Below are 21,021 nucleotides of genomic sequence, written 5' to 3'. Positions count from 1 at the left end.
GGCTTGCTACTTTAAGTAACCCTAATTAAGCTCACCAATTCATTTCATTAAGGGGGGAAAAAAGGCATGAAAGTAGAAGGGAACTATATGGAAATAGCAAAAGTAGGAAAATAAAAGTAATGGGTGGTGAATGTGAATAAAGTACATTATACACATGCATGAAAATGTTACAATGAAGCCCATTATGTATAATTCATATTATATGCTATTAAAACTTTATTTTAAATCTTGGTAAAGGTCTAACCTTCCTATAATTCGTATAGTCCTCACTATTAAATCTGCATAATTGTAGAGTTTGTTTTCTTGTCTCTAGAGATGAAAATTTCTAAGTACAGCCTGTTCACTGGATATATTACTAAAAATGTTCCATCCAAGGGAAGTTCCCACCCGCATTTTAAAGCAATACTGCCACCAGAAGACTAAAAAGAAAAGTAACTGCTAACAACCCCGGAACCGGCTAATTACAGAATATTTCCTTATCTCCATCCGTGGCTACGTTACAAGCTGCCTGCTCCTGACTCAACACCCATTCCTTCTTGTACCTCACTCACTCTTCCCCATTCCCATTTTGCCTGCAGCATCAATTAAACCTGATAGCAAATGGTTTCAAATCTGACTTCGTCCCTAACTGCGGAAAAACAAGAGGACAAATGAGCGTTCAACCGCTTTCTGTTGTCAATTAAGAGAAAAGCAAATAAATAACGCCATGAGACAAGCAGTTCTTTCGTGCGAAGGACCTGAGTAAGCGCTAAAGATACTTTTGAGAGAAGACACAACCTTCATATAAAGACTACGAAAGAAAAAAGAAGGCGACAGGGAGAGGGGAAGAGGAAAAGAAAGGGAGGGAGAGGAGACAGAATAGGAAGGGAGGGATGAAGGACGGGAAATGGAGAAGGAAAGACAGAGGAAAGGAGTGGGAAGAGAAGTAAAGAGAAGGAGGGATTGGAGGAGGAAAAGGAGGGGGAGAGGGAAAAGAAACTGGAGATTAAGTAAAATAGAAATCAATCGGAAGGGAAGAACTTGACTGGCCAACTTCACGCCGCATCCTAACGCCCCATCTCGGCGCAGGCGTTACACAAGGCGTGTACAAACCGTACAAAGTCTTCAAGCCTTTGGCTGAAAGTTATCACTTTGTAAAGCGCCAAGCAGCTCCGCAACGTGTCACGGAACCGCCGCCTGTAGCCGTACCCCAAACCCGGGGGGCGAAGCCAGCGCGTCCCCGGACCCCCGCGGCAGCGCGCCCGGGTTAAAGAGCCGCGGCGAGGAGCGCGCCCGCCCGCCCCGGCCGCGCGCCCGCCCGCCCCGCCGCTCACCCGGTAGTTGCTCGAGCCCACCCAGCCGGTGAGTGCGTCCACGGTCTTGGCCAGGCGACTAGGGTCATCCTCCAGGTCTGGGATGGCGCCGGGCGCGCCGAGGGAGAGCAGCAGCTCCTCGCCCGCCTGCAGCCGGCCGCTCACGTCCTTCTGCAGCACTTGGGAGCTGAAGTACTCGGCGCCGCGGGGCTCCATGGCCGCGCCCGCCGCCCCTCAGCCGTCCGTGGCCCCTTAGCCTCCAACTTTGCTCGCAGCACCGCCCAGCCGCGGCGGTGGGGCCTCCGAGACGCGCTCGCCACCCGGTGACGCCGCTCCCCGGGGCACGGCGGCCGGCGGGGACTCCCCCCACCAAACTAGTCAAACTCGGCGCCCCCCGGTCCCAGCCCCGATTCAGAGGCTGCGGCTGCCGGCGACGTCAGCGCGTGCGTGACGTCAGAGCGACGCGCCCGCGGAGCTGGCCTCCTGGCGCGCCCCGGCCCGGCGGGGGCTGCGGCCTCTGGCGCTCCCGAGGGTGGGAACCGTGGGCGGTCGGGGTCGCCTCGGTCTACTCGCGTGGGCGCTCCCTGAAGTCCCCTGTGGGAATCCCGGATTCTCCGGCGATTCGCTCCGCTGCCGCCATCATCAGTACTAAAGGAAAACTTTCTGGTACTTGTTCTCTTCCCTGCCCCGCCCCTGCCGTCTTTTAAAACCGGAATACACGGTTCGCCTTCTTCCTCGGCAAAGACTTGGCTGACCCTGCCCGCAGCCGCCCCCACAGTCGCTTGGAAGACTTTCTGTTTCTCGTTGATAACGAAGGTCTTGCCAATGGATTCACATTTCTGTTAACACATGGTCACGTCCCACCCCAACTCCGGGAAGTTCCCAGACCGCTGTAGCCCACTGAGCACGTCAGCCCTAAGCGATTCCAATTTGGTTTTTGCTTTTGTTGGGGTTTGATTTTGTTCCTTTTTTCTTTTTTTATTTTTTGGACAGGGGCTTGTATAGTACAGGCTGGCCTCGAACTTGCCCTGTAAGCAGGGGATGGCTGGGATACAAGCCTGAGCCACAAAACTCGAATTTTGTTTTGGGGTGGCTGGGGCTGTTATTATTAAGATTTTTTTATTTTAGTGTACAATATTTAGTACACATTTGCCTGCTTGCAGAGGTCAAAAGAGGTATTCAGATCTCCTGGAACTGGAGTTACAGGCAGTTGTGAGTCCCCTGATATGGGGGTGTGGGGGCCAGGAACCAAACCTGGGTCCTCAGCAAGAGCAGCAAGTCCTCTTAACTGCTGAGCCATCTCTCCAGCCCTGTGTTGTTGAGAATAGGTTTGGCTGTGAAGCTCTGGCTAGTCCGGAACTCTTGATCCTTCTCCCTCAGGCTCTTACATTCTAATTTTATTTCTAACATGATAGGATAATTTTCCCTTTTGTAAATTATGAAACTTCACACTGTTCTTTTTCCTTTCCTTCCCCTCCCCTTTTTCTTGGACCCTGGTAAAATTCGAGCTACGTTCCTAAGGCTCAATCTGCTATATTCTTTGAGTCTAACTTCTTTCTTATAGCCAAGTGTTGGTATTTCTTTTCATGCAGTGAGTATCTCATAAGTCTCATTCTTCTTATGACTTAATCATTTTCCATTGTACTGTGACTTGTTGAGCCATTCATCTAGCCATAGACATCTGGGTTGTTTGCAGTTTTTCATAGTTCTAGGTATATGCACCTGAGTTTGAGTGCCCTTGAAGGCAGAGGCATCAGATCCCCTGGACCTGGTGTTACAGGTAGTAAGACAACCAAAGGGGGTGCAGGGAACCAAACTCGGATCCCCCGAAAGACCAGGACCTACTCTTAACCTCTGAGCCATTTCTCCATCCTGATAGGAGATAAAAAAATTTAGGACTGGGATATTGACATTGTTTGCCTAGCATGCACAAATCTCTGGTTTTGACCCTCTGCGATGCATAAAGCCAAGTATAGTGACAAGGACCTATAATCACAACATACAGGAGGAGTTACAAAAATCAGGCATTTAGAATCTTCCTTCACTGTGTAGTGACTTTGACACTCCTCACCCCCTTCCATTGCAACTCTGTCTTTAAAAAATAAATAATTAAATAATTAATTAATTAATAAATAAGTCTTGAAGGGACTGGAGAAATTGCTGAGTGGTTAAGAGCACTTGTTCTTGCAGAGGACCCAAGATTGAGTCCCGGCATCTACATGCATCCCGGGATGTATGTAACTACAATTCTAGGGGATCTAGCACCCTCTTTTAGTCTCACTGGGCACCAGGCAAACATATAGTGCATATACAGACATGCAGGAAAAACAGTCATACACATAAAATAAATCTTAAAAAAAAAAAAAAAAAGAAAGAAAGAAAGAAAGAAAGAAAGAAAGGAAGAAAGAAAGAAAGAAGAAAAGTATGCCAGGCAGCGGTGGCACACACCTTTAATCCCAGCACGTGGGAGGCACAGGCAGGCGATCTCCGAGTTCAAGGCCAGCTGATCTACAGAGCAAGTTCAGGACAGCCAGCGCTACACAGAGAAAGATGGGAGTGGGGGCATGGAAAGTGCAGAGAAATAAAAGATGGAATTTTAGGAAAGAAAATGATATACTGAACATCTTTTCACGGTCTGTCACTAAAGTGTATCTAGTAGCATGTGTCTATTTTTAACAAGACTGGAATGGTGTATTGAAATACTAGAGACTGACTTCCTGACCTATTTGTTATTTGTAAAAATAGTGGAAACTCTGAGTAAGTTTTGTTCTAACAGGAGTTTATTTTCCATATAAAAGCTAGGAGAGAAGTGACCACACTGCTAGTTTGAAGTCATGTTTTCAACAAGTGTCCGCCAAGAAAGCCATTGTGTTCTCTCCTGGGTGGGGTAGGAGAGAACACAGGAGAGTGGCTGACCAAAGATGTGCACAGCCCAGCTAGAAGCAACACAGCGTCAGCACACTGGGAAGTAGATGTGCTCTAGCCACACAGTAGAATTCTCATAGCAATAGCAATAAAGCGGGTCAGTGAGTACAAATCTCAAAAACATAATGTTGAACACGGACACAAAAATTCAAAATGTGCTTATGAGGAGTATGTGGTGTCCTTACTGTTGGTAATTTATACCTAGGAAAAAGAAATAAAAGGTTAAGAACAAGGAACTAAATTGGTAGGGGGAAGCATAATATAGTCTACTCACTTCAGTGTTAGCCAAAGAAATATAAATGTAACTTACGTATAATTTACATTTTTCTTTTTTTTTTTTGTTTATTATTTTTTTTATGTTACAGTGTTTTTCATGTATCCTGCACACAGAAGCACAATCACATACAGATGTGTGAGCACATGTGGCTGGAATGAATCGGACCTGAAAGCAGTCAGTGCTCTCAACTCTGACCATCTCTCCAGCCCCCTAATTTACATTTTTCTAACAGCCACAGGTCAGAGGAGATTGAGCAGTAGTGCATGCCTGTAATCTCAGCATTCAGGGAGGCAGAGACAAGAGCATCTGGAATTTGAAGCCATTCTGAGCTACACTGCAAGACTCTCTCCCCAGCTCCACAGAAAAGGATGTTGCTTATTGGTAGAGCACTTGCCTAGCATAGCATGTGAAGGACCCTAGGTTTGAGTAGCAATACCACAAAAGAAGACATAGAATCAAAATAGAGATTGAGCTGAAACACTGAGAACTGTGGAGTTCCTCTCTTTACACCTCCACACCAACAATAGTTTTGATCTCCTGACTTTGTGTCCTGGGTGCAAAAGGACTCCTTCATGTTCTTACACCTAGCCCACTATGCACCACGAGGGAGGAGAGAGACAACACTTACGAGTTCCATAGATGTTATTAAATCACCACATAAGCCAGTTGCTGATCAATCAGAGCTGTAGGAGAAGGATTTGGGAGCCTTGTTTCTCCTGATAGCCCAGGGCAGGAACAGAAGCAGGGTTTATAAATAGCACAAAAATCACAAACATTTGTTGCCAAGTTATAGTTACAATTTTCACCAATCAGGATTTAGAGATTGGGAGCTTCCTAGAATGTTCCATCATTGTCAACAAATATATAATGCAAGCCTTTCAGTCCAACCAATCAGATCCATTTGTTCCTTCTGTTGCTAGTAACAACCATAATGTTTCTAAAGAACTAAAGATGCATAATGACTATTTTATGGTTTAGGAAGGAGGTTGATCAGCCATTGGAAAGTTCTCAGCTCCCCCAGGGCTTGAGAACCTGAACTTCATTTCACTATATAGGTAAAATGGAGTCTGAAGTCAAAATGGCCAAGGTGTTTTTGCCTGCTCCCTTCAATGTCACCCTTCAATTAGAAAACACCCTGGAGCCGGCGGTGGTGGCGCACGTCTTTAATCCCAGCACTCGGGAGGCAGCAGCAGGCGGATCTCTGTGAGTTTGAGACCAGCTTGGGCTACAGAGCAAGTTCCAGGATGGCCAGGGCTACACAGAGAAACCCTGTCTTGAAAAACAAAAACAAAAAAGCATCCTGCTATTAGACAAATGAGATATTGGGTAGGTGGACATGATTTCTCCATCACAGGCAAAGGTTCCCAGGGAAACAGGACTCCTTGCAATACAGAGGCAGGAAATGCCAAACAGAACTTCAGCAATCCCTGCCAAGCCACTCACAGTGGTTCCCTGTACTTTCATGGAGAGTTCTTACTGGGTTTTTAAGCCATAAAAAGCTTTAATCACATGATCCAATATGGAAAATAAACATCATTCCACTTTTTCCTAAAAACCAATGTCCTTGTTTTCAATAAAAGCCTGGAGAAAAAGAGGAAATTCATGTGTAATGAATGATAGGAAAATCAGTGCTTTGAGGGTATCCATAAATCCAGTAATGTTCCCTTGTCAAGGGTGCCAACCTGTTAGATTGCTGTAAAACAAACTGTAAAGCTACCACCCCATTGCATGACTGGGAGACTTCTTGTTTGCAAAGACCCACCAACCTACTGTTTTCAGAAGTAAAATTTCCACCTTATAAAAGACCATTGTAAAAATGTTTTGTAACAAAAAATTATCTACAAAGTCCTATAAACAAAATCCTGCCCCAGTTGCCTGTGACTGGGTCTTTGGTTTGAAATGTCACGTTTCCATTTCATCTAGCAGAGTTTTGGGATAAGAAAACATACTAAAAAGTTTGCATTGCACTTTGGCTTGGCTGACTTGCTGTGTCAGTCATCGGTTGCTGAGCTGGGGACCACCTCAATCTGAACGGTCTAGAACAATAGTACCATTTATTATCTCTCACATCTGGCAGGGCAGAAGGTGGAAAGGCTTCCCCAGTGGTTTGGCTGTGATTCTTTCCTGAGGTGATTGTCTAAAGGCACGTGGAGGTTTCAAGGTGGCTCCTTCACTTGGCTTTTATCGGGAAGCTTTGGTTGTCATGATTGTCTTCATGACAAGGCAACTAATGTCCTTTCAAAAATTATCAAGGGGGAGACAACAGTGCCTTTTAGCACTTGTCTTCAGAAGTCAAACACTATTTCCAGAGTAGTCCATCATTTTCACAGGGCAACCAAACTCACTGTGGCAGAGAGCAGACCTAGATCAGGAAAATCTACAGGTGAGGTGGGGACCATGTTGACCAACAAATTATTATAGTTAGTTTTATATTGTACTTTCAAGTAGGAACATGAGTCAGTGATTAAAAGAAGTTTGGGGGCCAGAGAGATGGCTCAGTATAAGAAGGTTTTTGCTACCAAGCCTGATAAACCTCAGTTTGAATCACAGGTATCATGTGTGGAAAGAAAAACTGATGCCCACAAGTTGTCCTCTGATATCCATACACTCATACACACATAAATAAATAAATAAATAAATAAATAAATAAATAAATAAATAAATAAATAAGCAAGCAAACAAATAGATAATGTGACTTTTAGAGGCAATTTTAGTTATATTTATTTATTGGTAGTCTCCCTCTGTAGACCAGGCTAACCTCAAACTCTCAGATTTTTTTTTCCAGAGCTGAGGACCAAACCCATAGCGCTCTACCACTGAGCTAAATCCCCAACTCCTCTCAGGTTTTTTTTTTTTTTTTTAAGATTTATGTTGTATAACTTGAATTTCTAATGCTCTTATAATTAAAAAAAAAACCGCCAGGTGGTGGTGGTGGCGGCGGCGGCGGCGGCGCGGCGGCACACGCCTTTAATCCCAGCACTCGGGAAGCAGAGGCAGGCAGATCTCTGTGAGTTCGAGGCCAGCCTGGGCTACCAAGTGAGTCCCAGGAAAGGCGCAAAGCTACACAGAGAAACCCTGTCTCGAAAAAAATCAAAAAAATAAAAAATAAAAAAAAATTAAAAAAAAAAAAAACAGTACCAGATATTGGGGCAAATGTTGAAAGATCAGAGAGACAAAGGAACAAGCCACTGTCACATCTCGCCTCACCAATTTCATGAATCTTTTGACTGAAATCTTCCGATTCCTCACCGAAAAGCTCCAGCTGAAAAAGCCTCTAGCTGAAAGAGACACTTCTGCTGAAAAGCCTTTAGTTCCTGTCTCCTCAAGCCTTAGATACCTTTCTCAACCTAGCCATTACTTCCTGGATTAAAGAGGTGTGTGCTTCAAGTACTGGGATTAAAGGTGTGTGCCATTACTGCTTGGCTCTTGTTTTCTCTCCTAGACTGAGTCAATCTCATGTAGTCCAGGGTGGCTTTTAACTCACAGAGATCCAGGCAGATCTCTGCCTTCTAAGTGTCAGTATTAAAGGCGTGTGCCACCACTGCCTAGCCTCTATGTTTAATCTTGTGGCGTGTTCTATTCTTTGATCTTCAGGCAAATTTTATTAGGGTACACAATATATCACCACATGTTGGGGCTGGAGAGATGGTTCAGCTGTTAAGAGCACAGGCTGCTCTTCCAGAGAACCTGGGTTCAATTCCCAGCACCCACATGGCAGCTTACAACTGTCTGTAACTCCAGTTCCAGGAGATTTACACCCTCACACAGACACACATGCAGGCAAAACACCAATGCACATAAAATAAATATAAGTCATTTTAAAAATTACTCCTTTAAAAAAAAAAGCTTTTATTTCTGTGTATCTGTATGTTCACCACATGTGTGCAGATGCTCCAGGAGGCCAGGAGAAGGAGTTGGATCCCCTGAAACTAGACTTACAGGTGGATGAGAGCAGCCCAATGTGAGTGCTGAGACCAAACCCAGGTCCTCTGCAAGACCAGCAAATGTCTTAACCACTGAGCTATCTTTCCAGTCCCAACCCGCAAGTATCCTGAGTCTACATTTCCAGGGCTAGGATTACAGGCATGCACAGCCATGCCAGGCTAAAGAGAACAGAAAAGAGTTTTCTAAAATCCTGATATTACCAAGGTTAGTAATAGTCTGAACTGTGCACAACCCCTATAATTATTTTGACAGAGATATAGTGATGATTCTAATAAGCTAAAGTCCATCAAGTATGCACAGAATAATGTTCCTGTCTGCCAATGGCACAAACTACCATTATTATGAAAATGTAAATGAACTGAAGATGGAATTTATTTTGCTTGGGAAATGAGTAATAATTGCTAAAACATGTATATTAAGGGGTTGGAAAGATGGCTTAGCAGTTAAGAGCACTGACTGCTCTTCCAGAGGACCTGGATACAATTCCTGTCACGGGCCATGACATACATACAACAGATGGCAATTAATAATACAGGTCAACCCATCAGATGAATAACTCTCTGATAGGGAGCCCCATGAGGCAAAGACTGTAGGGTTACTGGCTGTGGAAACTGGTTGCTTCTGTCTGTGATTTTTCTCATGTGCCACTACATTTGTTCCCTAAAAATGGCAATGGGTATTTTCTCCACTGCCTGTGTTTTTATCTCGTGTATATATTCCATCTTCTTTGCACACACATATCTGGATAGTTAGGAAGGTAATTTATTCTTAAGCTGTACAATTTTGATGAATAGAAATAATACTAGGATATTTTTCATAGCTCAGGCTGACATAGGAAATTAATGGTGTTCTCAGCTACAAAGACATCTTTTTGCACAATTAGCTGATTTAAAACCTCAGAGCAAATTCAAAGCAGACTAGTTGCTCCTGCAAATGAATCACACAAGGACAGGTTCCCAGGTATCTGTTGAATCAAGGTCAGGCATGAAGCAACTTTAGTAAACTTCATTTTCTCAGCAATTGACTCTGTGTGTACTCCTAACCTCCAAGTCTCAGGGTTCAGCCAACTAACTGTTTATTATTTAGATCCTGAATTTCAGTGTCACTCTATCAGGAAATACTGGGTGTTCAGCCTACATGCCACGTGACTTTGCTTTACAGACTGCACATCAGGGAACTTGGCTGACAGCCAGGTGTTGCCATGGTCACTCACTGGCCAATGTGACATCCCAAGCCCTGAGAGAAACCATGTGATTTCTCATGTGTTACCAGAATGGCTCTGTTTCTTATTGTTTACTCAAGTAATGCTATGTGACCCTAAAAATGTAACTCATATATTGTCTAGAGTTTTCTGCTGGAAAGATTTTTCAAAGTGTATAGAGAGATGTATGGAAGAAAGCTGTGTGTAGAAGGAGTTGTAGCTGTGTAAGGAGATGTAGCAGTGTACAGACATGTGTAGTTGTGAGGGAGACAGATGTGTAGAAGAGAGGTGTGGGGTAAGAGAGATGTAGCTGTGTAGAAGAGAGATGTGTGGCTGTGTAGAGATGTGTTGTGGAGACAGATTTTTCAAAGAAGATTATTTTTAAGATGAAGTCAAAGAGAAAGTTACCATCAGAAAGCATGTGTTTTTTCTTATTCCCCTCAGATAGAAAAAGTCTAGCCCTTGCCACGTTCCTGGCTTTTTTTTTTTTTCATACCCTGGGTGTGGTCGTGGAGCTGGTTCTCAAAGACTGCAATATCTACAAGATCTACAGACTGTTTAGTTAATAAACAAAAAAGGGGGAGATGGCACAGCCATATCTGATAGGAATGGCAAAAGTCATAAGGCCCTCACAACTGTTTGACAAGGATTCAGCAAAGCTGAGCCTCATGATTGCTACCGAGCCACATTTGGTTTTCATCTCCACCTGTTGCATACTTGGGAGATTTTTAATATTTGCATCCTTATCTACTTGAAGGTCTTCCTTATGCCTTGAAGGTTGTGACACTCATAAAGAAGCCAGAGGTCTCTTTATAAGGCTATGAGACATTTTTTAAACATCTGTCCCTGTACTTATTCAGGAACAAGAAAATCAAAACAAAGTAAACTCAAAAATGACAACAAGATTCAGTGGGCTAGAGGAGTTGGTCACAGTTCAAACTGCAAGCCTCTTCCCACTACACACTCAGACAATTACATGACATATACACCAACAAAGTTAGATTAGCTAAAGTTACCTCTTCCATACACAGAGACTTATATTGGTGAGCAACATATGAAATGGAAAGATGTTAAAAGAATGAGATGTCAGGACCTCCCTCTCTTAGGAAAGTTAGGACATGCAAAGTCACTGTGATGTCTTATGACCAAAGAACAACAGAATGCCAAGATTTTAGACATATAAACAAATTCCATAAAGATATAAAATATAAACATTGTATTATGCCAGAATTTGAATAATAACCACAGCAGCTTTGGCCTGAGAATTTTCTTGGGCACTCTGGCCATTAAGAGTTAATAATACACTGTTTGGGACATGGCAATATTCCTGGACTGGCTTGGGGATTTTCTTTTGGTCTAGCAACCTTGAAGCAACCAAAGCTACCAGCCTGAGAACAGGCTGTCATATGCCTCTAGATTCTTAAAATTTGGGTTATGGGGTTAATGAATAAAAATGATAACTGTTCATTAACGATGTCAAAACTTGCCAGGTGGTGGTGGCACATGCCTTTACTCGGGAGGCAGAGCCAGGCAGCTCTCTGTGAGTTCAAGGCCAGCCTGGTCTACAGAGTGAGTTCCAGGACAGCCACCAAAACTACACAGAAACCCTATCTCAAAAAACCAAAAAAAAAAATGTCAAAACATAGTTTTTTTAATGATGACTAAAAGATGAGCAAGAAAACGTGAAACACATGTCCAAAAACAAAAATCATATGATCTATGTTTTCAAACAACATGAATCTATCTTTGCTTACTAAATTTTGTATAAGTAAAAAAGCATTCTGGCTGCTAAGGAGTCAGGCTGCAAGATTCTCCTGACCATCATGCCTGGCTCATTCCTTCCCCTGCTGACACCTTACATCCTCTGCTGGGACCTGTCCACCGCCAGGGATGGCTCCCAGAAACTTCACAGAACCCACATGGCAGCTCACAACTGTCAAACAATTCCAGTTCTAGGGGATCCAACACACTCTTCTGACTTTCTCAGGTACAAGGCACACGGGTGGTGCACAGACAGACATACAGGCAAAAAACTCATACACATAAAACCTTAAAATAGACATTTCCAAATTTGTTTACATCAAAAAACAAGTTGCCAATCTGAAAAATTGTGTTTTTGTAAAAATGACATTTAAATATATATTTAGGATCATGCATAACCCAAGCCTTTTCCTTACATTTGGAAGAGTGTGTGTTATTAACAAGGCAATTGTTAATTTGTAATGGTGACATCTATAGAAATATTAGTTCATAAAATAAGTGGTTAGAAACATTTTCAGGACAATAGATAATAAGCTTAGCTGGGTATGGTAATGCCCATCTGTAATTGCAGTACTTGGGAGCTTGGGAGGCAGAGACAGGCAGTGCCTGACCAGTGTGGTACATGGTAAGTTCCTGTAGGCCAGGCCTGCATGATGGGACTTTCTATTAAAAAGAAAAGTCTTTAGCACACAGAATTTTCTGGAAACAAAAGTGTGGGTGTATATAGAGATGAAACCAAATGTATGACAAAATTCCAGAGATAATAAACCACTTCAAGTTCTTTTTATACTTTTGAGAAGGATGGTAAAAGGTAAGTGTTGCTCTTTGAAAATCCAGGAAAAGACTCCAAATCAAAAGAAAAGAGCTCAAAATTAAAACCCGTATAAAAGCTGGACACAGCAAGTACACACATCTGTAATCCCAGCACTCCTATAGGGAGATGGAGACAGATACAGGAGAATCCCCAGGAGTTTGTGGGCCTGGTGCACACAAGAACAACATAGAGACCCTGCTCCAAAACAAGGTGAAATGTGCAGACTACTGTCACCCTGCTGTGTCTGCTGGCACTCATACCCCCCCACACACACACACACACACGGTGGAGGGGGTGGTTTAAAATCCAGTGGTTTACTCTCTTTCAGCCCATTTGTAATACACATGCTGATTTTGAAAGCTTTCTTTACCAAAGAGGTGTGTGCTAGCTTTGCCAGGTCCCAATTTTCTAATTCAAGGTTTGTATATATATAAATTTTTTTAAAAGCAGGGTTTCACTATGCAGCCCTGGCTGTCTTAGAACTCACTATGTAAACCAGGCTGGCCTTGAATTCACAGAGATTCACCTGCCTCTGCCTCCCAAGTACTGGGATTAAAGGTATGCACTACCATGCTTACTTTTTTTTTTTTTTTTTTTGAGACAGGGCTTCTCTGGGTAACCTTGGCTGTCCTGGAGTTCACTCTGCAGACCAGGCTGGCCTCTAACTGCCTCTGCCCCCTGAGTGCTGGGATTAAAGGCATGTGCCACCACTGCCTGGCCACTTGTATATTTTTTAAAAGTTACTTATTCATGATTATTGCATTTGTATGCATGATGGTGGAAGGGGACCCACATGCCTAGAAGGTCAGAAAACAACTTTGGGAGTCAGTTCTCTCATTTCACTTTCATGTGGTGGAGTGGTTTGAAAGAAAATGGTCCCCAAAGGGAATAGCACTTTGTGGGAGTGGGTGTGGCCTTGTTGGAAGAAGCATGACATTGTGGAGGTAGGCTTTGAGGATTCACATCTGCTCAAGCCGCACCCAGTGTCTCAGTGCACTTCCTCCTGTTGCCTCTCACGATGTAGGACTCTCAGCTCCAGCACCCTGCCTGCCTGCACTCCACCATGTCCCACCATGATGATAACGGACTGAACCTCTGAAATGTAAGTTACTCCAATTAAATGTTTTTCCAAGAGTTGGCATGATTGTGGTGTATTTTCACAGCAATAATAGATACCCTAAGACAGAAATTGGTGCCAGGAGTTGGGTATTGTTGTCATAGTCCTGACCATGCTTTGAGGAGGACTGTGGAAGGACTTTGGAACTTTGGGCTAGAAAAGCCATTGAGTGTCAAGAGCTCAATGAGATGTTCTGTGGGAGCTTAGAAGATAAGAATGCTGAGAGCAGTGCAGAGGATGGAGGCCTGGTTTGTGAAGTTTCAAAGGAAAATTTAAAGACTATCAGGGCTGTTTGCTATTTTAATTTACGATTCTGTTGTTCTGGTTAGCTGTGGCTGAAGAATCAACTGTGATTAACAAGATACCAGAACTACTAACGTGAAACCTTTGTGTTACTGGGACAATTGATGCTGGTTAGCTGGAGCTAAGAAATTAGCAGTGACTAAGAAGAGACCAAGCCGGGCGGTGGTGGCGCACGCCTTTAATCCCAGCACTGGGGGGAGGGGGGGACAGAGCCAGGCGGATCTCTGTGAGTTCAAAGCCAGCCTGGTCTACAGAGGGAGATCCAGGACAGGCACCAAAGGTACACAGAGAAACCCTGTCTTGGAAAACCAAAATAAATAAATAAATAAATAAATAAATAAATAAATAAATAAATAAATGTGTGTGTGTGTGTGTGTGTGTGTGTGTGTGTGTGTGTGTGTGTGCATACACTTGTAGGTCAGAGGACAACTTGCAGAAGCTGGTTCTTTCTTTCCGTGTGTAAATACTGGGGATCCAACTCAGGCCATCAGACTTGGAAGAAAGCATCTTTACCCACCGAGCCTTGTGACCATCTCCCAGGTTTTTGGGGTTTTTTTGGGGGGGTTATTTTGTTTTTTTGTTTTTTGTTTTTGAGACAGGGTTTCTCTGTGTAGCTCTAGCTGTCCTGGAACTTACTTTGTAAACCAGGTTGGCCTCAAACTCACAGAGATCCTCTTGCTTCTGCCTCCCGAGTGCTGGGATCAAAGGCATGCACCACCATGCCTGGCCATCCCCAAATTTTTAAGTCTTGAATAGTCACTTTCCTTAAATCAAAGTGACCTTTTGTGTTGGTTTTGGTATTTTGAAAAAGGGTCTCTGAATGAGGGTGACAGTTGCGCAGCTTGATGTGTTTGTGGGTCCCCTGGCAATGGGACTAAAACTCATCCAGAGTGCATGAACTGGCTTTTTAGAGCGCATTCCCTGTGGTGCAGTGCAGTGGGGGAGGGGCTTGGTCCTGCCCCAACTTGGTAAGCCAGCCTGTGTTGAATACCCAAGGGTGGCCTTACTCACTATGAGGAGGGGATGGGGTGGGATGGGGAGAGGTAGGGGGCAGCGAGAGAAGGGGAGGGAGGGGGAACAGTTGGCAGTGTGTAAAATGAAAAAAAAAAAACTTTAAATAAATAAGTAAACCTTAAAAAAAAAAAAAGAAAAGAAAAGAAAAAGAAAAGGGGTCTCACTATGTAGCCCAAGCTGACTTCCAACCTGAGATCCTCCTGCCTCTGCCTCTCAGGTACCGGGATTACAGGAGTGTGTGCTGCACCCAGCTAATACCAGAGTCTTCATAAAATAGAAGAAATGTAATGCATCAAGGGAAATGTCACTTCAGCCAGCAATTTTACCACAGCTTGAATCAGAGCCAGTGTGAAAGGTGAAAAACTCAGACAACTGTGATGCAGAGGGGCTTAAATGAACCCACTTTTTTGATTCCCTGACTCATTATTTAAGTTTTCAGAGAAGCTTCATATATGGTAGTAGCATGCCCATGTCCTAGCGAATTGCTATAAAAAATGATATGTGGTAGAGGACTCAACCAGGATCTGAACACACCTGCGACTGCCCCTCCTGTTGTGTTTTGTGACAAGATCTTGCAGTGTCGCCCCAGACTGGCCTGGAACACATGCTCTCTCTCCCTGCTCCAGCTTCTCATGGACAGTGATATGGTTACAGGTGGGCATTCTTGCTGATTTTTGTGTGGCTCACTTTTCTAGTGTTTTGATTGGATGTTGCTTGTTAAAGGCATCTTATGAAGATGTGATGTGCTTTTTCAAATCCCAGAATGATCAGTTATCAGGGAGATCGAGCTAAGATTGGCCTGAATGTTCATATTCTAGCCGCAGGGAGAAGGAAACCAGATCTCTGGCCACGATCGCCGTGTACTCCCTATGGAGCTGTGGGCTCATGGTCCGCTGGCTGCCTCTGCTGAATACTTGGTCTCCATTCAGCAGTCTGATCTCTACCCTGTCATCAGTCCATCCCTTAGTCTTCATACCAAGAATGGTGCCAAGGTTTTGAGTAGGTGGCAGTCTACCATGGATGGTCAAGGGGCAAGAACCACAGAAACAACTTAACATCAACCCAGACACGCTGTTCCCAGCTGCCTCCACCCTGGTTTCTGCTCTTGGCTCACCCTCTCGGAACAGAAAAAACAAAGCAATGTGAAAAAAAAGAATAAACTGAATTCTTTCCATTTTTTTTCTGTAGAGCAATTTGACCTGCTTCCTAAAGAAGACTTAAGCCTTCAGCCAGGACTTAAAATTCCTATTTGTAGAAATCTTTGAATTAGCTGATATTTTAAGAACAAGTTTTTAAAAAGCCTTTTTGTTTGCCAGCCATGGTGGTACATGTCTGTAATTCCACACTCAGTATGTAGAGGCAGGAGGATTCCTGTGAGATAGCCTGGTCTGCATAAGAAGTTCTGTAGGCCAGTTAGGGCTACATAGTAAGACCGTGTGTGTGTGTGTGTGTGTGTGTGTGTGTGTGTGTGTGTGTAAGTGTTTTTTGTCTCTTATAATCCGAGTGCCAAAGAGGTAGAATCAAAGGACTAGGAGTCCAAGATCAAGGCCGTTCTCAGCTATGCAGTGAGTTTGAGGCCACTCTAGACAACGTGAGACCCTGACCTCAAAGAAAGGAAACAGAGCGGGAGAGAGGAAGAGGGAGGTAGAGAGAGAAATTAATTCTTAGTCAGTGCAAGCAGACCAAAATGAGAAGGGAGGGGGAGGGGAGTGGGGGAGAAAGGAAGGCACTCAAAAACAAGGATCTATTGGGAGGCAGAGGCAGAGGCAGGCAGATCTCTGAGTTTGAGGCCACCCTGGTCTACAGAGTGAGTTCTAGGACAGCCAGGGCTACACAGAGAAACCTTGTCTCAACAACAACAACAACAACAAAGATACAAGTAAAATGTTTCAAAACTCCTGTTTTCATTTTCAAAACCATTTTCCCCTGTGCTTAGTCTCAATCACTCATTATTTCCATCAGCTTTGTCCTCTCTTGTTCTCCAACCCAACTACGTTCTGGGTTGGGTACTGGGGATGGGCCCCAATGCAATGAATTACCAAAGGTAAATGGAATGTCACTGCCTGAAGGTTTAATTCCTCAGTCCCTAAAGCCAGAGACTAGAGGGAAACACTCTTAGGTTTTCTTCTTGATAAATTCATTAAATGGTCATATCACACACAGTTGGTCAACCTTAACAGTGAAGGAGGTAGGTAAGTGGGTAAAGGGTCTTTGGAATTTGCAGTTTCATAGCTACACCCATTTATGTTCCTTATCAAACCATAGTAATACCTGAAACAGACCTTGAGTCTCTAGGCTTCTGAGATAGGTGGAGTGGATATATGCCCAGGACACGTGTGGACATGTCAGAGGCACACCTATACTGTGACTGGTTTATGGAGATTGGAACCCTTTTCCTTGGAATGACTTTGCTCACGTAAGACTTCTTTTAATAAATGAAGCCTCTGGTTTTACTAGTTTTGCTAATGCCTCCAATGGCCAAGTAATGCTTTCAGTTTAAGATGTCTGTGTTTTCACAGTGGATGGAAAATTTTCTGGAGTATAGTTTTAAAAAAAAAAAAAAAACCCTTAGAAACTCCCAGAGCTGAAAGAACTTTAGATAGAAATCTAGAAATCAGAAGGCTCCAGGCTGGAATAGCACCTTGTAAATGAACCGAAACAATTTAGTAAATTGTCAAAGAAAACTGAGTGGTAGTGGTCCATGCCTTTAATCCCAGCACTTAGAGGTAAAGTCAGGTAGGTAGATCTCTGAGTTCAAGGCCAGTCTGGTCTACAGAATGAGCTCCAGAATGGCCAGGGCACAAAGAAACCCTTTCTTTTTTTTTTTTTTTTTTTTTTTTTTTGGTTTTTCAAGACAGGGTTTCTCTGTGTAGCTTTGCGCCTTTCCTGGAACTCACTTGGTAGCCCAGGCTGGCCTCGAACTCACAGAGATCCGCCTGGCTCTGCCTCCCGAGTGCTGGGATTAAAGGCGTGCGCCACCACCGCCCAGTCCCTTTCTTTTAAAGAAAAAAAAAAAGGTCAAAGGAATCAGGAAGAGAACGGGACAATGAGCCCCGGAAGGTGGTGGTGTTAGTAGTGTCTAAGCTTTGTTGTTTTCAGACAGTCTCCAGTAGCATAGGCTAGCCTGGAACTCACTATGTAGCCAAGGATGACTTTGAACTTCTGATCCTCTGCCTTCGCTTCCTGAATGCTGGGATAACAGGCATGTACTGTCACATCCGGGTAGCGTCTGTATTTTATTTCCCCTGTACTCACATTGCCAAGAGTAGTGGTAGACTAGTTAGAATATGGGCTTCCATCTTCAGGCCAGATCCCACAGCCTGAAGCCCCCTTTCTGTGACACAGATAGTTTAGATGCTATCTGTGCTACGGCTAAAGAGCAGTTCTTAAATTATGACCCCAGCCAGCACCTGGTTCCTTCATGCTCTTTGTCACGTACACTATGTTTAAATAGGTCATGTGATGTGAAACTTCCTGCTCCCAAACTGATATTTTTCTTTTGTTCTTAGGATTAGTTCAGGGAAGTGACCTCTAAATATGCTCCTCTGGCCCCCCACTCACCATCTCTCTCATGGTACCTCTCTTTCTCTCTCTCTCTCTCTCTCTCTCTCTCTCTCTCTCTCTCTCTCTCTCTCTCATTCTCTCTATATATCTGTATTTTATTTGAATGGGTATCTTGTGTTGTTTAATATTCCTTTACACCGTGTAAAGATATGTCACTGTGATTTGTTTAATAAAAAGCTAAACAGCCTCTCTTTGTCAAGGGCGTGAGTTCGAAAGCGCAATGGGCCCAGAGAAGCCAACATCCCGGTTGCCAGAAGTTGGGTTTGTCGCCAAACCTATGTGACCCCACGGAGACCCTTCGAGAAATCACATCTCGTCCAGGAATTGAAGCTGATCGGAGAGTATGGGCTCCGGAACAAACGTGAGGTCTGGAGGGTCAAATTTACCCTAGCTAAGATCCGCAAGGCCGCCCGGGAGCTGCTGGCACTGGATGAATGCTCTGCTGAGGCGACTTGTTCACATTGGGGTGCTGGATGAGGGCAAGATGAAGCTGGATTACATCCTAGGCCTGAAGATTGAGAATTTCTTGGAGAGGCGGCTGCAGACCTAGGTCTTAAGCTGGGTCTGGCTAAATCATGCACATGTGCTCATCCGCCAGCGTCTTATCAGGGTCCGCAAGCAGGTGGTGAACATTCCATCCTTCATTGTCCATCTGGACTCCCAGAAGCACATTGATTTCTCCCTCCGTTCTCCTTATGGCGGTGGCTGCCCAGGCCGAGTGAAGAGGAAGAATGCCAAGAAGGGCCAGGGTGGTGCTGGAGCTGGTGGTGATGATGAGGAAGAGGATTAAGTTAATGCCTCCCTGGACTGGAGGACTATGTAGTTTTCGGGTTGACTAATAAAGCAGAGTTAACACTTAAAAAAAAAAAAAAAGCTAAATAGCCAATAGCTAAGCAGGATTTTGGGGCAGAGAATACTGGGAAGAAGAAGGGTGGAAACTCAAAGAGTCACCAGTCAGAGACAGAGGAAGCAGGAAAGCAGCATGGGTAGTGCAGAGTGAAGGTAATAAAGCCACGAGGCAGAAAGTAAATGAATAGAAATGGGTTAATTTAAGTTACAAGAGCTAGTGAGAAACAAGCCTAAGCTATCAGCCAAGCTTTCATAATTAACAAGAAGTCTCCATGTCATGATTTGGGAGCTGGCAGGAGGGACAGAAAAATCTGCTTACAGTCTTGTCTGCATGTATGTATGTATGTATTATGTATGTATGTATGTGCACCAAGTGTACGCAATGTCCTGGAGGTGGGAAGAGGGCTTTGGATCCCAAGAACTGGAGTCACAGACAGTTGCCATGTGGGTGCAGGAACCAAGCGGAGGTCCTCTGGAAGATCAGCCAGTGCCCTTAACTGTTGAGCCATCTCTCCAGCCCCTCCAGAGCTTTTCCCGATTCTTTGTTGGAAACGAACTTTTCTGAGATAGATAACAAACATGAGTGTATCAAGACTGAGCCACCGAGTTTCCAAGGTCAAATATGCTCAACTGTTTTCCAGTTAAACTTATTTTTCCTCCTTTCCATTCTCTTCCTCCTCCTCTTCCACAAAGGTGAAACCTAGAGTGCACTTTTAATGTTTTAAGTTTTTTATATATTTGTCATGTATTGGGGGGACACTGGTTTGCCGTATTGTTTGTGATAAGGTCAAAGAGCATCTTTCGGGAATTGATTTTCCCCTTCCATCATGTGAGTTCCAGGGAGTCTCAGGTCGTCAGTTTTGGCAGCAAGCTCCTTTACCCACTGAGCCATCTTCAGAGCCTTAGGTGTGCATTTTACTACTGAGCTGTATACCCCCAGGCATATTCAAGCTGACTTTCTTTTTCACTTGCAACTAATAAAATACTTGACTAATGTAATCATAGGAATCAAATGACACCCTTTAAAATATGGTTAAAAATAAATATATTAGCTGCCTTCCAACTCAAATGAAAAGAAAATATTGGGGAAAATTAAATGTGTAGGTTGCAATGAAGAATAATTTAAAAATAGTAAACTCTCTCAGATGATGAATAAGCAATGAGAAAGTCAGAAAAAAAGTTCTCTTTAGAATATGTAGAACTGGTCTCTTACCAAAGTGGTCTGGATACCCAAATCTGAAGAACAAATATGTCCTAAGACTCTGGGGAAGGAGACTGGAGTATGTATGTCTGAACTTCACCAACTTTAGGAATAGAATGAGGTTCCATTTCCATTATGTCAATCAGAGCTGTAAGGTATGGTGTCCTCATCTGCCCACAGAAGTACCCAGCCGGTGCTCACACGTGGTGCCTCGCTGCTTCTCAGAGTTTCCAGGCGTTGTCTCATGCCGGGAACAAGGTGGACTTGATCTCCACCCATCATCAGTTTCCTTGGCTGTCTAGGCTGTCCAAGGAAGAAGCGCTTTCTCCCAAACCTCACACCGTTCTCTGTGGTACCTGGGCAGTGCCTGTTCCCAAGTCAGGGGAGAAGAGTCTCCCTGCATTCATATTAGCTTGATTATGCAGCGCCCTCCATGCCCCCATCCCACCTGCTTGTGTGTTTAAATAATGGTCCCCAACTGATGATGGTGTTTTAGAAGATTGTTAGGAAACTGGAGGTAATGGATCAGTGGGGGAGAGCCTTGAGGTTCTGTAGTTTGACCCACTTCCTGTTCTGCTTCCAGATTACTAGGCCACCCATTTTTGCTGTCATGCCTTCCCGGCCATGATGGATGAGGGTTCTTTCTTGCTCTCTTTTTAAGAAAGATGTATTGGGGCTGGAGAGACGGCTCAGAGGTTAAGAGCAGTGGCGGCTCTTCCACAGATCCTGAGATCAATTCCCAGCAACCACATGGTGGC

At 44.0% G+C, this 21,021-nt stretch overlaps 1 protein-coding gene and 1 pseudogene across 27 annotated transcripts in view; one reads left to right on the top strand and one right to left on the bottom strand.

Moving 5' to 3' along the window:
* The window catches only part of Clasp2 (cytoplasmic linker associated protein 2), a 193,826-nt gene extending 192,114 nt beyond the window's left edge, over positions 1 to 1,712 (bottom strand). For all 27 annotated transcript variants that reach the window (XM_028892946.1, XM_028892952.1, XM_028892947.1 and 24 more), the window contains exon 1: positions 1,314 to 1,712. In XM_028892946.1, the coding sequence (XP_028748779.1) occupies positions 1,314 to 1,508 (195 nt within the window). In that variant the 5' untranslated portion in view covers positions 1,509 to 1,712. The remainder of the gene's footprint in view (positions 1 to 1,313) is intronic.
* Positions 1,713 to 6,984: 5,272 nt separating this feature from the next.
* LOC114709261 lies at positions 6,985 to 19,086 on the top strand (annotated as a pseudogene).
* Positions 19,087 to 21,021: the final 1,935 nt, after the last annotated feature.

Source organism: Peromyscus leucopus, chromosome 7 (genome assembly GCF_004664715.2).
Source record: "Peromyscus leucopus breed LL Stock chromosome 7, UCI_PerLeu_2.1, whole genome shotgun sequence".
NCBI lineage: Eukaryota > Metazoa > Chordata > Mammalia > Rodentia > Cricetidae > Peromyscus > Peromyscus leucopus.
The sequence above is the reverse complement of the archived record's forward strand: the minus strand, read 5'-3'. Positions and strand labels throughout refer to the sequence as shown.